Below are 15,105 nucleotides of genomic sequence, written 5' to 3'. Positions count from 1 at the left end.
ACGTTGCAGAGGGGTCCGACGTGTCGTCGTCCTCTGCGCCTGCGCTGGAGGGCGAGTCGGAAGGGCTGCTGAGAGCTGAGCTCCAGAAGGAGGTGGAGGGCTGCCACCTGGTCCCCAGCAGCGCAGGTTGCCCCAAGATCCACAGCAGGAGGTTCCGGGAGTGAGTGACCGCGGGCCCCGGGGCGGGCTGGGCTCACTTTGTTACGGAGTGTGGGGCTGTTGTGCCCCGACGTCCTCAGGGCACCAGGCTGGACCCTGGCTCTCCTCGTCAGAACAGACATGGCAGGGCTGCCCGTTCTGCTTCTGCGAGGTCCTTGTCGTCCTCACGTGCTGTCACAGTGGGCCAGGTGGAGAGGTGATGTCTCCCTTTCGCGGTCTGGCGTCTCTGGGGACGTCGGAGGGAGTGCCACCTGCTCCCATGCCGCCGCTCTCCGGCTCCGGCTGTGGCTGTCTGTGGCTGGTGCCGCCCCAGGGCCCAGGCCGGGCAGAAGGAGGCTTTGCCCCTCGTAGTTGGGAGCTGGGAGGACGTGCGGTCCGTCGGCCAGGAGCCCGGGTCGGCGCGGGCCGCTCCCCGCGGGGACCCCCGACAGGGCCGCCGCCAGTGGGCACCTCCCTCAGTTACTGCAGCCAGATGCTGAGCAAGGAGGTGGACGCCTGCGTCTCGGAGCTGCTGAGGGAGCTGGTGCGCTTCCAAGACCGCACGTACCAGAAGGACCCGGTCAAGGCGAAGACCAAACGCCGGCTGGTGCTGGGGCTGCGGGAGGTGCTCAAGCATCTGAGGCTCAGGAAGCTCAAGTGCGTCATCATCTCCCCCAACTGCGAGAAGATCCAGTCGAAAGGTAACGCGCGCCGGGCGGGCTCCCGCTCCCATCACCGAGGCCCGCGTCTGCCGCTCACCTGGCTGCCCGGCGGCCGCTCTCTGATGCAGCCGGGCCTGGGCCGTTCTGGCTGGCAGTCTGGCCGGTCCATCAGGCCTCCGGGGAGGTGGGGGGCTCCCGGGGCTCCTGCCGTGGGGCTTCTGTGACCGGCTGCATGGCCGTCCAGCTGGTGTGTCCTTGCTCGGTCCGGGAGCACGGGCGGCTTGTCCCGGGGCTCGGCTGTCTCACCGGCCCCGGCAGGTCGGCTGTGTTTTGTGGCACAGTGGCTGGGCTGGATGACAGACAGGCACGGGCTGTGTGTTGGGGGGACGGGTCGTGGGGAACCCGTGTCCTGTGTCTTTGTCCGCCGGGGGCCGAGGGAGCCTTCGGAGCACGTGTGCCTGTCGCGTACGTGTGTCGGGTCACCTTGCAGGGAGCCGGTTGGCGCCTACGCGGAGCTTCCCTGGCGGCCGTTGCCGGAGCCGGGAGGTTTCCTGCCTTGTGTGGGGTCCCGAGGGCCCGAGAGCAGTGGCTCAGGGCAGGCCCTGGCCCCGGACTGGGACAGCAGGGGGCTTCGGGCCCCTGTCCTCTGGCTGTGTGGTCGCCGCGTCCCATCCTTGGATCCCCGCACAGCACTGGGTTTGAACACGAGTCCACCCCCTCCCTCCCTGCCCGCGGCCTGAGCCTCCCCCGAGATTGTCGGTGCCCGGCATGTTCCGCAGCTTTGCCTGGGCTCCTCGAGGCTCTCTGCACCCGCCCCGTGGCCGTCCGCAGGGACGGCCCGCCGGCTCCTGCTGGGCAGCGGCTGGGCTGATGCCAGCAGCAGTGGGAGGCAGGTGCGAGCGTGCGTCTGGCTGATGGGGCTCGGAGCCCGGTCCCCCGGCGCCACCCGTGCTCCGTCCTCCTTCCTCTTCTCTGGGAGTGGGTGGGCGCTGCCCGTGTGCGGGGCTCTCTGAGCAGCAGGGTGGGCAGCGCCTGGGCCCTGCTGGGGGCGCTCTGCGCGGGGCCGTCCGCGCCGCTGTCCTCGGCCGCTGTCCTCGCGGCGTCCCTCGGCTCTGGGTGCCGCCGGCCTCCCGTGCCTCCTCCTCTGGCTTCCGGGAGCTGTCTCTGCTGTCCTGAAGTCTCTGTGTCTGCTGCCGCCCTGCTGCTGTGGGGCTGATCAGTAAGTACCCTGAGCTGCGCGCAGAGAGGATGTGGCACCCCCACCCCAAGTGCCTCTCTTGCCGCTGCTTGGTTGTTTGGGTCTCAGGCCGCAGGCTTGCACGGATGCCGCCGGCCGTCATGGTCTGCTTGTTCTCAGCTGGTGTGGCTGGCGCATGGTGGCCGGGAACTGCATCGCAGGCCCGTGCTTGCCCACCTATTGCGCGCCAGCATCACCCCGACCCCTGCCAGAGCGAGGCCACTGGACCCCAGAGATGCGGTTCTAGCATGTTCTTCAGTGATGCTGCTGCTGCGGGGCCACGCTGGGCCGGCTGGCTGGGCCACTGCTGTGCTGGGGAACCCCCCCCAAGGGGATGTCTTGATGCCCCTGGGTGAGACACTCAGCTTGGTGCGGGGCCGCCTCTGTCCTCAAATCCCTTCTAGAAATCGGGGCCTGGCGTTGCCCAGGGGAGCCCACCAAGCCGCCCTCACCTCCCCTGAACCTCCCCCGGGCGGAAGGTGCCCACAGTGCACGCGGCCACCGGGCCCCGGGAGACTGGAACGAAGCCGTGGAGGGCGGGCTGTGGGCTCCCCCCACTCGCCCCGCTGTCAGGTTGGCGGGCTCAGCCTCTGCTGGCGCTCCAGCTTCCTGCCCTTGACTTGTGCGTGCGACTGTAACAAGCACACTGAGAAACAGGTGTGAGTGTGCAGTGGGCACTTCTGGGTGCTTTTCCCCCGACCCAGGGAGGGTGAGCCTGGCCGGCAGGTGGCTCCACCACTGGCACGTCCAGGTCCGCTGTTCGCCGTCCGTGCCCACGTGCTTCTGCTTTGAGGCTGAGGGAACTTGCCACTACGTCTTGTACGTGCTTTGCAAGGAGCAGCTAGCCGAGGGCTTGCAGTATTTTGCGGGGAGGCCTCGGCGTCCCGGCCTTGAGCCGTGGGGGAGGACCGTGTCTGCGTAGGTGGTGTTTGGTCTGGTAACTCTGAACCTGAACTTTACATGGTGCTTGTTTTGAGCGTTTAACTTGTTCTAAGTTGTGTTGTCCGAATCCTGGAACTGGGCCTGTGGAGGTGCTTGTGGCTCTCACTGAGACTGTGGGCTGGGCGCTGGGCAGGGCAGAACCGTCTAGACTTGCCGCTGTGTTACACAGACAGGTGCAGCCACCCAGTCTCTCCCAGGGGAGTCCCCCGGAGGCACATGTGGGGTGTCGTCTGCAGGGACCTGACCAGCAGAAGAGGCGCTCGGCGTGAACCTCCTCATTCCTGCCCTGCTGTCCCTCTTCCCAGTTAGCGTGGCGGGCGCCCTCCAGAAACCCCAGTCCTGGCACCAGCAGGGCCGCCTGGAAAGGAGCCTTCGATGGGCCGGCGGCGGCTCAGACAGCATTTGTGATGGGCCCTGGGGATGGGGGACACGAGGCAGAGCGTGACCGCGTGGCTGGCACCCAGGGCCACGGGAGTGCCCGGCGGGCGGTGGGGAAGGACCGTGGCTCCAGCTGAGGATGGCGCGCCCCTCCTCGGCCCGCTGCCCTCGCGCTCTCCCTGCTGGCTGGGGACGCAGTCCTTCGGCTGGGAACGGAGGCCTTTATTGAGTGTCTTTGTCCGCAGAGCTTGCTTCCTCCTCTGTGCTCAGATTTTAGGTGGGTCTGGGCCAGGGCCTGGGCAGAACTGAGCGTTAGTCTCTGAGCAAACCGGCCACCGTGACGCCCCAGTTCCCAGAGCAGCGGGATGTACTTTTGTTTTCTCGTGAACGAGCATTGGCTGCTCCTCTAAGTGGTGGCAGGTGATGGGGCCATGGCAGACGTTTTCTTCTCTGGCAGATGTCGTGGGCCCTGTCTGTGAGTCCGTCCGCCTGCTGATTGGGTGGGGCGGGGCCATGACATGGGCAGGTGCTGAGTTTCCCTTTCAGGAGTCGGCCCCCCAGGTGCCTGCAGCCCCCCAGAGGCAAGTGGCAGTGCCCCATTTGATGGGTCCTTGGTAATCAGGGTGTGACTGGGAGAGAGACGGAGACCTGGCATCCGGCGCTGTGGGCCCCGAGCGGGTAGCCGTCGGGCTGGGGGCCCAGCTGCGAGCACCCACGGCATGGACCGCCCCTGGGTCTTTCCGGGCATCTCCAGTTGAGAACAAGGACTCCCCGAGCTTGCTGTCCTTCCTACTTGTGGGAGCGTCTCTGTGGGCCCCGCCGCCCTGTGCGGCCGCGGGTCCTGTGGGTCACACCGCTGCTTGCCCGAGGCCGCCGCTGCACCCCCAGTGGCTCGGCTCCGGGGGGCGTGGGCGTGGGGCCCCCATTTGTCTGGGGGGAGGCGGTGAGTAGCTGCTTTCTTGTTGAAGAGCTTGGGGGTTTCAGTGAATTCATGGTTTATGTTCTTTCCCCGTTTGTGTTTTGGGTTTGCTGATCTTTTCAGTAGTGACCTGGGCCTTTTTATATAGTAAGTCAGCCTTCTGGGCGAGAGTGGTGAATGTTGTTTTGGTTTGTCTTTGTCTTTTGCCTGTTCTTTAAACGTTTTCTGGCCGGGCAGGGATTTTGGGTGTTGTTAGTATACTGAGGTTTTTTGTTTTGGTGTTTTCATTTCCTTTAGATTTTATGCCATCGTCCACCTTAATGCTCTAAGCCCATTATTAGGTTTTTAAATACTGGTTTTTCTGGTACTTCCACGTTTCTGCTTTTGTGTCGGTAGACTGTATTCTTCTCAGCCGGATCTTTGCAGAGGCCGACCCAGTGGCCCTCTCCCCGCCGCCTGCCAGCGCTCCCTCTGCTGGGGTACCCGCGCTCCGCGCCGCTGGGTCACGGCCGGGGCGCCCGCCCTGCACCCGCACGTGTGCTCTCGGACCCGGATATGTGGGCCTCATCATCTTCTTTATTCTTCAGAGAAAATCCCCATTGTAGGAAGAGTGTTTCAGGGTTTTGGGTTGACACAGAATTGGTCTGCTGTCCTCGGGATGAGTGTGGCCGAGGGCACAGGTGCCTTCCTGTCGCTGTTCTGTTGTGTTCCCGCGCACCTTGAAGCCGTTCTGTGCATCTTCTGTGCCGGGCGAGGGGTCCGGTCCGTCTGCGGTGATCTGCACGCCTGTCCCTACACGTCCTTGCTGCTCCACTTGCCTGCGCGACTTGTGCACACACACACACACACACACACACCCCTCTCTTGTAGTAAGACTCGGGACTGCTGGGCCCCCCGTGTGGCGGCACGTCACCCACACGCAGCCCTCCTCAGCCCTTCTCAGCGTGCCTCTCCTGCACCGCCCCCCGCCCCCGCGCCCAGACCCTGCAGGGCGGGTGGTGGAGGGTGGGGTCTGCCGCGGGGGGCCCTGGCCTGTAGTGTACTCGGTGACCTTTCCGTGCCCCAGGGTCCCATCTCTGTGGGCACGCAGGAGCTCCTGCTCCCAGGCCGTTAGCCGGGGGCCTGGGGCACAGTGCGGGTCCGGATTATTCCCTGGAGCCGTCCCGTCCTTTGCAGCAAACACCCGTGAAGCCGGTCCGTGACCGAAGTAAGAGTTCTTCCTGCTGGGTTTTTGTGCTTGGTTTGTGGCTCACACCTTGGAATAGTCCTGATAACTCCCCAGAGGTGTTATATAAACAAAGGTGACCTCCGGAGCGGCCCAGAGGCAGGGGCTGGCTGCCAGGAGGGTCGGCCAAGTAACTGGGGTCCCGCCGGAGCTTGGTTCCCTCCACGGCCTGGGCCTCCAGGGAGGGGAGGGGCCGGAGGTGGAGTCCGCAGTGGCTTGTGGGGCGCCTGCTGGTGGGTGCACGGGGTGGGGGGGGGCGGGCGGGCTTCCCCCCCCCCCCTCCCCGGCCCCCTCTGCTCTGGCTGGGGATGGCGGTTCTGGGTCATGGCCGTGAGGGACTAGGCAGACACGGGCAGTGCTTCCCTGCGTTGCGTCCTGGGAGCCTCCAGCAAACGAAAGGCGCGTGGGGAGAGCGCGTGGGCGGTGGCAGCGCAGAGCCCTCTGGTTGGAGCTTGTGTCACTGAGACTTGGGGGCACCTGACCTGGAGATGGGGAGGCCTGGCCCCTGCCGGTGTCTGAGCTTTGCCGGGTGTTCTGTGTACCCCCATGCTGGGATCCGGAGCGGGGACCCTGCTAGAAGGCGAAGACCTCCCTTCCCGTGTCCCACGTAAGGCCAGGTGTTTCCTTGGCGGAGGACGCGTCTATGCGTCTCTTCCGAGAGCGCGTCCCCTGGCTGGGAGGAACACTGCGCCTGCGGGATGGGGGGGGCAGCCTTGTCCTGGTTGCAGGCGCGGCCCACGGGGCTGTGGCCTGTGAAGGTGGAATCCCTTTGTGGCTAGGACCGCGCCAGGCTGCGTGTGACGCGTCTCCTGGTCGCTGCCCTGTCCCTGACCAGGCGGGCTGGATGACACGCTGCACACCATCATCGACTACGCCTGCGAGCAGAGCATCCCGTTCGTGTTTGCGCTCAACCGCAAAGCGCTGGGGCGCAGTCTGAACAAGGCCGTGCCCGTCAGCGCTGTGGGCATCTTCAGCTACGACGGGGCCCAGGTGAGTTCGGGGCCGGGCTGGGAGCCGTGGGCGCGCATGCAGTGTCCCCCGCAGGGCACCGCAGGGCCACTCGGAGGCAGCTCTGTGCTTGCCGCTGGCAGGCAGCATCCTTGCTGGGGGTCCCCTGCTTCACCCCTGCTGCCCGGCAGGCGGAGACCCGTGTCCTCTGGGGTCAGGGCTGTCATCCACGCGCTCCCTTCTGCCCCAGGACCAGTTCCACAGGATGGTTGAGCTGACGATGGCCGCCCGGCTGGCGTACAAGACCATGCTGGAGAGCGTGCGCCAGGAGCTGGCTGGGGAGCCCGGCCCCCCGGCTCCCGGCGGCTCGGCGCAGGACAGCCCCCCGGCTCCCGTGGCCGGGAGAGAAGAGCCGCACTACAGTGAGTGCTGGGCGGGGCGGGGGGACTGTGCGTCCTCGGGCTCCGCGTCCCCCTGGACTGACAGGTGGCCGGGGGGGTCCCAGCTGGGCTCAGACCTCAGGTCACATGGCGCCTGCAGAGCGTGGCCTTGAGCCCCGTGGGGTCCTTGGCAGGAGGCTCTCAGATACTAACAGCGGGGGTGAGGGGGGAGGTCCTCTCCAGGCTCCTGTAGGGACCTGAGCCCCCCTGGGCAGTCGCCCCCCCCCCCCCGGACAGCAGAGACGGCCCCAGCTGTCCCTGGGTGTCCCTCAGCTGTGCCCCTTTGTCGTCTGTAGTGGAAATCTGGAGGAGACACCTGGAGGCGTACCGTCGCTGCGCGCTGGAGCTGGAGGCTTCAACCTCGCAGATGCTGAACCTGAGTTTGTAGCGCGCTGTTGTGTGTGCTGCGTGCGGTAAGCAAGGGAGGCACGAGAGACTCGGGGGCCCCTCTCTTCTCAGGTCTCCGCAGACCTGCTGTGCTGTGTGGCTTTTGAGTCGGGAGGTGAATCCAGGAGCCATGTCCCGGGCCCCTGGACCCCTGGGCGTGCTAGGGGAGCCTTGCCCGGGAGCCCCGAGAGGCAGCTTTGGGTCTGAGCTACGGAATCTGGGAACGGCTGGAAGGTGTGGCGCCCCGAGTTCTCTGCTGTGAAGAACCCCCCAACCCCCGCAGAAGAGCTGAACTGTGTCCGTGGGGGGGGGGCGTCGCGGGCCGGGTGTGGGCTTGGGGGCGGCTCTCTTGGGAGCTGGCTTTTTGACTGGAAGATGGGGGGTATTTAGAGGGTCTGCTAAAATGAGCCTCGAGGAAAATCACTTCTCTAACCTGTGACCTTTTGACATGAATTATTCCTTTTTGCTTTTATTTTTCAAAGAAGCAATGTATATTGAAGTTTCGGGATTTGTTTTGCTGATCTGCAGATGTTTTCTTTTTGTAAACGAATGTATTCTGAATGTGGTTTCTGTCTTGGAGGCCGGTGGGATAGACGTTTGCTTTCATATTTTGCTGTAGGTAAGAGGGTTTATTTATTTTGAATAAAGAGCAATGATTTGATCCGCCCGCCGTCTTAGGCTCGTGGGCACGTCCTAAGTCCGGGGGCGGCCCCTCAGGCACGGCGTTTAAGGGGAAGGGGCTTGCCGGGAGGTCTGCTGCCTCAGCCCCACGCGTCCCGGTGTCCTGACGGGACGGAGCTTTGCCGCCCAGTGCGCATGGCATGAGCCGTGGGGCTCGTTGGCCTTGAGCGCACTGTTAGGGGACCTTGGTGGCGCCGGGCATGTTTAGTCTGAGGCGAGTGGCCTGCGGGAGCACGTGACGCCGCAGCTTCTCCCCCAAGGGCAGGGCTCTCTCGCCTTCCTGCGTCTGCAGGTGCCCCATGCCCCATGGGAGGTTTGAGAGAGACGACAGGAAAGTCCTCAAGTTCATCTACAAGGAGAGCAGGACGTTTTGAACTGGCAGCAGGGCCCAGGGGAGCACGTGGAGCCCAGCGGGGCGGTGCGAGTGCCGTGTTGGCACCGCCTGGTGCTTCTCGGGGGACTTGCTATGGGGGGTTGGCCTGGCCACAGCGTCCCTCTGGTGGCAGAGGCTGCAGCTGCTGGGGACACAGCGGCCTGTGCCCTTGGGGCCACGCCTCCGAAGCACATGCTCCGCTCACTGCAATTATTCCTGTTTATTTTCTCAACAGTGCAGACAACCCCGCCTCCTAAGCTCGGGTCCCACCAGACCCCCACCCCCACCGTGCTAGGCTGGGGGCACGCGTCTCATTGCGGTCTTGGCATGAGACACTCCCCCACATCCAGACCTGGGGCGAGTCTCCCGGCCGCGGAGAGCTGCCCCTGGAAGGGCCCAGGCCTCTGAGCCCGTCCCGTGGGAGCCCGGACGCGCGCACCCCCCGCTGAGTGGACGGCACCCTGCATGCGGGCCCGGAAGCCGGGGCGGGCGGGCAACCCCGCTGCAAGCCGGGGGAGACAGACGCGCTCTCAGAGGTCCTCAGCCTCCGAATCGGGGGCGGGGGGTCCGGACACAGGTTGTCCGTGTGCGGGGGTTGCAGGGAGGTTCTGGGAGGGTGGGCTGGCTGGGGGTTACTGTCATTTCATTAGGAGAAGGTGACCGGGGTCTGGGCTGCGCAGCGTCAGGCCTTTGGGTCCCGCAGAGGGTGTAGCCCCGTCAGCAGAGGCTCCGGCATGGGGCACGCCAGCTCAGGGCACGCACAGAGCACACTTGGAGCCGCGTGCCGAAGCCCATGGAGCCCTTAGAGCCTGGAGCTCCTGGGGGGAGAGGGGGGTACCTCCTGTCACTCGAGGTGTCCGGCCAGTTGCTTCCATTGGTCTCGCTGGGCCTGTCCCTGGCGCGTGGGAGCTCAGTGAAGGTGGGAGCAGCGGCAGGCTGGGGACGGGGCTGTCGTGTGGGCGGGAGGAACAGCTGGGGAGCACAGCAGCGGCGATTCTGGGAGAGGAGCCGTCACGCTCGCCGCTGTCTGGCATCAAATCTGTAGCTTAACGGTCCTGGTGTCCCGTGTCCGCCAGGTAGGCTCTCCTGTCCCCTGCGAGCAACTAAGTCTTTAAAGTTTTGGCTGCTGTCTTGGCGGTTGAGGTGAACCCTGTCTTGGCAGGCCAGGTGACTGCTCACGGTCCTGGGGCCTCTCCGGGGGCGGCTTGGGAGGGGGCAGCGCCTCAGCTGAGGTCTATAAGTTGTCCTTGTCACAGCTTTCCTGAAAGAACAATGCAGGCTCCTTTGAATTCCTGGCAGAACAGAGACCTCCCCCCAAGACGCAGGAGGTGGCCTTCGGGGAGGGTGTCCTGTGCAAGCTGAGCTCGAATGCATCGGTCAGAGACCCTGAGTCCGTGTCGGCAGCAAGGAGAGGCTGTAGGTGGCCACGGCGGCCAGGACGGTGGAAGCCTGCCGGGGAGCTCTGGGGCACCTGCCCGGCCGACACCTGGGCCTGGGGGCCGCCTGTCCTGCCACCCGTGGGCGCCGGGACGGGACTCCCTGCGGGCTCAGCGAGAGCCTGTGGCCCTGCCGCCACACGTGCCCCCCATCTGGAGTCTCCACGAGAGGCCCTCCTCTTCTCACTGCGCTGACACTCCCCGGGGATTTGCCTAGAGTTCAGAGCCCGAAGGTTCCTGAAGGCAGAATGGCTCTGCGGGCCCGCCCTGCCAGCCCCCGCCCGCTGTCCGTCTGGCCACGTACCCACGCCTTCCTCCAGCTCCGCATCACGCGGTCATGCTCCCCGGCCACAGCCCTCCAGGCGGCCAGCTCTCTGGTCCACTGCTCCTGGTGGGTCGCCTCTGCAAGACAAGGGGTGGGCGGGGCCGGGTGTCAGCCTTCTGGCCCTGGTGGCGCCTGGGTCTGTCTGTCCGCTGAGGCCCTCCGACGGCCAGGTTTCGGGCGAGGCGTTCGAGCCTCCAAGCCTGCCTTCCTGGCTGTGGGGGCTTCCTCAGGCCACTGGCCCCGGGAGCGGCTGGTCCCCATGGTCACACCGGCCCTATCCTCAACTCACTTGAATTTCCTACACAGGCAAGAGACGGGCTAGTGTCCCCCGTCTTGGGGCTGGTGCCACCTCTCCTGGGAGGCCTGTCCCGACTGAGGCCGGGGAGTCCGCGGCTCAGCAGGCCGGCGCCGTGGCGTGCTCCGCTGCTCCCTGCTCCGCGTGGCTGCCGCGGCAGCTTGAGCTGAGGGTTCGGAAGTCAGTTCCGCGCGGCGCTGTCGGGGCGGCACGAGCCCAGGCGCCGCAGTTACCAGACCGCAACCCTGTCGCTAGTTTCAGAAACGGGTGCCAGGGACCTGCACCCCGAGATACAAAGTAGAGCTTCTTCTGTGAACAGAACTGGGCAGGGCTGGGGCCAGCGCTGAGGAGGCGTGTTTGGGGTTCTTCACCCCAAGGGGGTCAGGAGGACGTCCGGCTCCCACCCTGCAGGAGCGCTGCGTTCTCCAGGCTCCACAGCTTCCGGAGACACAGCAGGCCCGGCAGCCAGGCCGAGACCGGGCTGTCCTGGCCGGCGTCCTTGCTCCCGTGGCGTGTGTGCGGCAGGTACACCTGCCCGCGATCCGTGTTAGGGCCTGCTGCTCCCACGCCGGTGCGCTGGGTGACCGCGGGGCAGGGGTGGGGGGAGCAGGACCACCGCGGGGGCCCTCCCGACTGTGCCGCCAGTGCCGTTCTTGTGGTTTCTGCGGGACACCTCGTGGCTTGTGAGTCAGGCTCACGTGAGGAGTCCGCGTGCCCTGATGGTGGCGGGGCGGGGGCTACTTGACAGAAATGGGAGGACCAGGTTCTGGGCGGGGCAGAAGTTTGCAGTTTTCTCTCCCCAAACTCTCACCAGAAGGATGGGGGCCTTCCCAGCATCTCCTAAGCATCGATGGAAACTGTTGAGGACGGACCGGAAACAGGAGGGGAGCACAGAACCTGGAAGCTGGAAGCGGAGGTGCCGGTGGGGACAGAGCAGACCCGGGAATGCTGAGCCCTAGGCCGGTAGCAGGGAAGCAGGCACTGCCTCCCCGAGATGCTCGGCCTCCAAGGCTGGCTGGAAGCAGCATGTGGCCCCGGGGCCCCTCCTTGCCCCACACCATGCCAGGCGGTCTCACGTGTGGCAGGAGAGTTCCAGAAAGAGCCCAGGACATGAAGTGGAGCAGGGTCTCTCGGAGGAAAGGGAAGGGAAGGCTTCCCGGTGCCCTGGGCCTGGCCAGGCCTGGAGACACTGTGGCATGAGTGTGGACCATGTGGACGGGGGTCTGGGAAGGCCATGCACAGAGCCCGCAGAGACTGAGGCAAACGTCCGGGGGGCAGGGGAGACCTTTCGGGCCAGCCCTGTGCACCCCGCCCGGTCCTCTCCGTGCGAAGCCAGAGCTGGGGCCTTCGGGGCTCTCAGAACGCGGCCTTCCCAGCACCGCCCAACGGAAACCCGCAGTGCAACCTGGCAGGCGTGTGCACGGGGTGGGTGTGTGACTGGGGGTGTGGACGCGGAGGGACCCCACTCACCGTGTCTCATGACGGTGACCCGCACGCGGGAGGTCCTGTTGCCCGCGGAGGAGCCGACGGAGCAGCGGTACTCGGCGCTCGCGCCCACGGCGTCCCGCAGCCAGCTGAGCGCGTGGGTCCTGCCGTCGAGCAGCGCCAGGGTCTGCGTGGGGACGCACGTTTCCAGCTCGCGGCCGTTCTTCTCCCAGATGAAGTGAATGTCTGCGGGACCTGCGGACACGGACACATCTGACCGGGCCCTGCCACCACCACCTGTGACCAAAGGCTCTGCCTCTGTGGGGCCACCCCTGCTCTCCCCAGCACTGAAGGGGGGGTCCAGCCAACCCGGGGGACAGGATGGGCGCCGGGGGGCCGAGCGAGACTGAAGGCCCCTCTCTGCTCTCCCCCAAACTTGTGCCGGGCGTGGTGGCACCAGCAGCCGCGCTGGGTGCCAACCCAGATCCCGTCCTGCCTGGGGATCCGTTCCGTGAAGCAGGAGTCTACCCAGCCGCTCCCCCAGGCTGGGGCGACATACGCCGCCGTGTCGTGGAGGACACCGGGCTGAGGAGGGTCGCCGTCTGTGGCCGTAGTTCCCCGAGCCCGGCAGGAACCTGCAGCCCAGCGGCCGCACGCAGGACGCAAAGCTGTGGCGCGGGAGCGGGTTGGGGCGGTGTTGGCCACGGCTGCTTGAGGAGGAGGAACACCAGGACGGCCTTCCCGGGATTCCTGTGTCGCTGGCATGGCCCCGCCCCGCTCTGGTCTCTCGTCCGTGAGGCACTGCTTTCGGCATGTCCAAAGAGCCTTCCTCCCAAGGGAAAGTCAGACGCGGACCACACAGTCCCAGGAATGAGCCCCGAGGCCAGCAGAGCTGTGTCCGTAAGAAGTTGGAGACAAACAACCAGGAGTCAGAGACCTGATGTGACGGCCAGCTGTGTTGTCATTTGTGAGTCACGTTTGAGACTGTAACCCAGGGAAATGCCGTCGTGTCACAGGAGATATTTAAGCATCAGTGTGTGTCCACGTGTACACAGACGTGTAGACGCCGGAGGAAAGGCCTCCACTAGCCGTCGCGCTGGGGGCAGCTGCCTGTAGGTGGCGGACAGCGAGGAGCTGCGATCCCGCTCTTGGCGCTTTCCCAGAATCCCAGACCCACAACAGCAAATACTGGTTTTGCCGTGAGAACAAGGCACTTCGAGGAAAGAAACGTGCCAAGGCCGTCAAGGAAATTCTGGAAGGCTTTGCTCAGAAGTGGTTCACACAGCAGCTGTCTGGCCACGTCGGCCACAGGGACACAGTGGCTTTTCTCGTTTTCTGTGTGGGCTTCCCGGGACTTCAGTCCCTCGCTGTAACTTGTTTTCCCACAGCGTTCTGTCCTCCGTCGAGGACTCCAGATGCGTAGCACCCGTGGCACGCCCGTGCCGGCGCCCCTGCCGTGGCTGCTGGGCCCCGCCCACCGGCCCGCCTGGCTGCGGGTGCAGGTCTGGACAGGGATTTTCATGAGGCACCGTGATCGGGAAGTGAGGCGGCCTGTGTCCGTTCCCAAGAGCCCGGGCTCCGCTCGCCCCCGACTGCCCCATGATGCTGTGTGCGGAGACCCGCCCAGGGCTGGAGCCACTAGATGCGTCCACAGGAGCTTCCGGAAGGTCCTCACGGCCAACTTGGACAAAGAACTGGGGGCCTGAGCTGGCGCCGATTCCTCACCCTGAGCCAGGACCCGAAGGAGCGACGCGCTCGGCTGACCACACTGCGGGGGCCTGGGCTGAGCACAGACTACGTGCCACTCGGTCCTGAAAAGCTTTGTCATTAAATCTTCAAGCGCGCGCTTAGCCCCAAGAAAGCTTTAAAAACGTTAAAGGGGAGCTTTCGTTTTACTTACTCTGCTTAAAGCTCCGCAGCTCCTTCCGAATGCAGGGAAGACAAGGAGGCAAAGGGACTGTTAAACCGTCAGCAGGGCCTGCACCCCACCATCAGGCCCAGACAGCAGGCCGTACCCCCCTACCCCGGGGGCCTCGTGCAACCCCGCAGGGCCACGCCTTCATGCCCTGGGCATGCGGCATCTCTTCTGGGCCCTAGGACGGTTCCCCTGGCCTCAGGTTCCAGTACCTACCCCGGGGTCCGCGAGGTGCAGGGGCCATTGGCTCCAGCCTGCCCCCCAGCCCAGCCTGCGTGAGAAAACCAGAGCCCCTCAGAGCAGTGGCTATTCACCAAGGGAGGACACCCGATTTTGGAAGCGGGGCCTGAGAGCCCTAAGTTGGAGCGGAGTGTGATGGGGGGGATGGGGTCTACTCCCAGTTCTCGGGCCACATTTGTGACCGGTGTCCCCTCTTGGCATCCCCATGCCTGTGGTCTGCCCTGACCCTGGGCCAGCCTACCCCGTGGCCTCCCACCAGCTCCTGGCCGCACCTGGGGGCGGTGCTCACACCGGGCTTCCGGGGGCCGGACGGTGTCCGGACCATGTCCGGCATGGCCCAGTTCACAACTGCACAGAAGTCGGGACCCTGCCGGGGTGGGGGGGCCCTTCACCACCCCAGTTGTGTCAGCCTTCCTCCTCGAAGCGGCTGGTGCCCTGTGGTCAGCTGAACAGTGACCCCAGAACATGCAGGTCCTAATTCCCGGAGGCGCGTGTGGCTAAATGCGCTTTCCAGACCCCGTTGTTGGCGGGGGAAGGGCGGGGGTCGCCGGCTCGGGTGCACAGCCTCATGGGGTGTCAGGTGCTTGGGACCAACGACCGCACATGAGGACGAGCCCAGCAGAAGGGAGACCCAGCTTTGGCAAAAGCGCCCTGCGAAACCCGCTGAGGATTGAGACCCCAGCAAAGAGACCGGTCCGCCTTGCCCATCCATGGAGGGGTTTCCGCCCTCCTGGGAAACGACCCGCTCGCGAGTCGGCTACCCTGCAGCCCGGCCTTGGCCTTTCTCGAGCCCCTGCCCTGAATCACGCCAGCACCAACGGCCACCGCGGGCGCTCACAGGACATTTCAGCCGTGCACCTTCCGTGGCCCCTGCGGCGCCCAGGGGCTGCAGGGACTCCGGTGTCCAACGTCACGGTTAAAACATACAAGGCTATCAAAACCCTGAACAGCCGACCATCACCTATAGTACAGGGGTTCCGTTCTTCGCTTTAGAGGTGACGCAGTGTAAATGAGCGGGAAGCACAGTCCCGTCGGATGTGGGGGCCCCTGGGGCATACAGCTCGGCTTTCCTTGGGAAGGAGAGCTCGGAGTTCTGGCCTGTGGGCGCAGAGGTTTGGTCTGCACGCGCAGGAACACGG

At 65.3% G+C, this 15,105-nt stretch overlaps 2 protein-coding genes across 9 annotated transcripts in view; one reads left to right on the top strand and one right to left on the bottom strand.

Annotated features, from left to right (window-relative positions):
- SECISBP2 (SECIS binding protein 2) overlaps positions 1-7,937 on the top strand; it is a 44,200-nt gene extending 36,263 nt beyond the window's left edge. For both annotated transcript variants that reach the window (XM_082694184.1, XM_082694185.1), the window contains exons 13-17: positions 10-160; positions 619-839; positions 6,337-6,491; positions 6,700-6,871; positions 7,186-7,937. In XM_082694184.1, the coding sequence (XP_082550310.1) occupies positions 10-160; positions 619-839; positions 6,337-6,491; positions 6,700-6,871; positions 7,186-7,277 (791 nt within the window). In that variant the 3' untranslated portion in view covers positions 7,278-7,937. The remainder of the gene's footprint in view (positions 1-9; positions 161-618; positions 840-6,336; positions 6,492-6,699; positions 6,872-7,185) is intronic.
- A 598-nt stretch (positions 7,938-8,535) lies between these two features.
- The window catches only part of SEMA4D (semaphorin 4D), an 84,042-nt gene continuing 77,472 nt past the window's right edge, over positions 8,536-15,105 (bottom strand). For 4 of the 7 annotated variants that reach the window (XM_082694182.1, XM_082694181.1, XM_082694174.1 and 1 more), the window contains 3 exons: positions 11,857-12,066; positions 10,071-10,168; positions 8,536-9,591 (listed from right to left, as the gene is read on the bottom strand). In XM_082694182.1, coding sequence (XP_082550308.1) covers positions 9,565-9,591; positions 10,071-10,168; positions 11,857-12,066 — 335 coding nt within the window. In that variant the 3' untranslated portion in view covers positions 8,536-9,564. Of the gene's footprint in view, positions 9,592-10,070; positions 10,169-11,197; positions 11,291-11,856; positions 12,067-15,105 lie in introns of all 7 variants that reach the window. The other 3 variants (XM_082694180.1, XM_082694179.1, XM_082694183.1) reach the window with 1 other exon arrangement.

This window comes from Mustela nivalis, assembly GCF_964662115.1.
Source record: "Mustela nivalis genome assembly, chromosome: 13".
In the NCBI taxonomy this organism is placed as follows: Eukaryota; Metazoa; Chordata; class Mammalia; order Carnivora; family Mustelidae; genus Mustela; species Mustela nivalis.
Note: the sequence above shows the minus strand (reverse complement) of the source record. Positions and strands in the feature narration are given on the sequence as shown.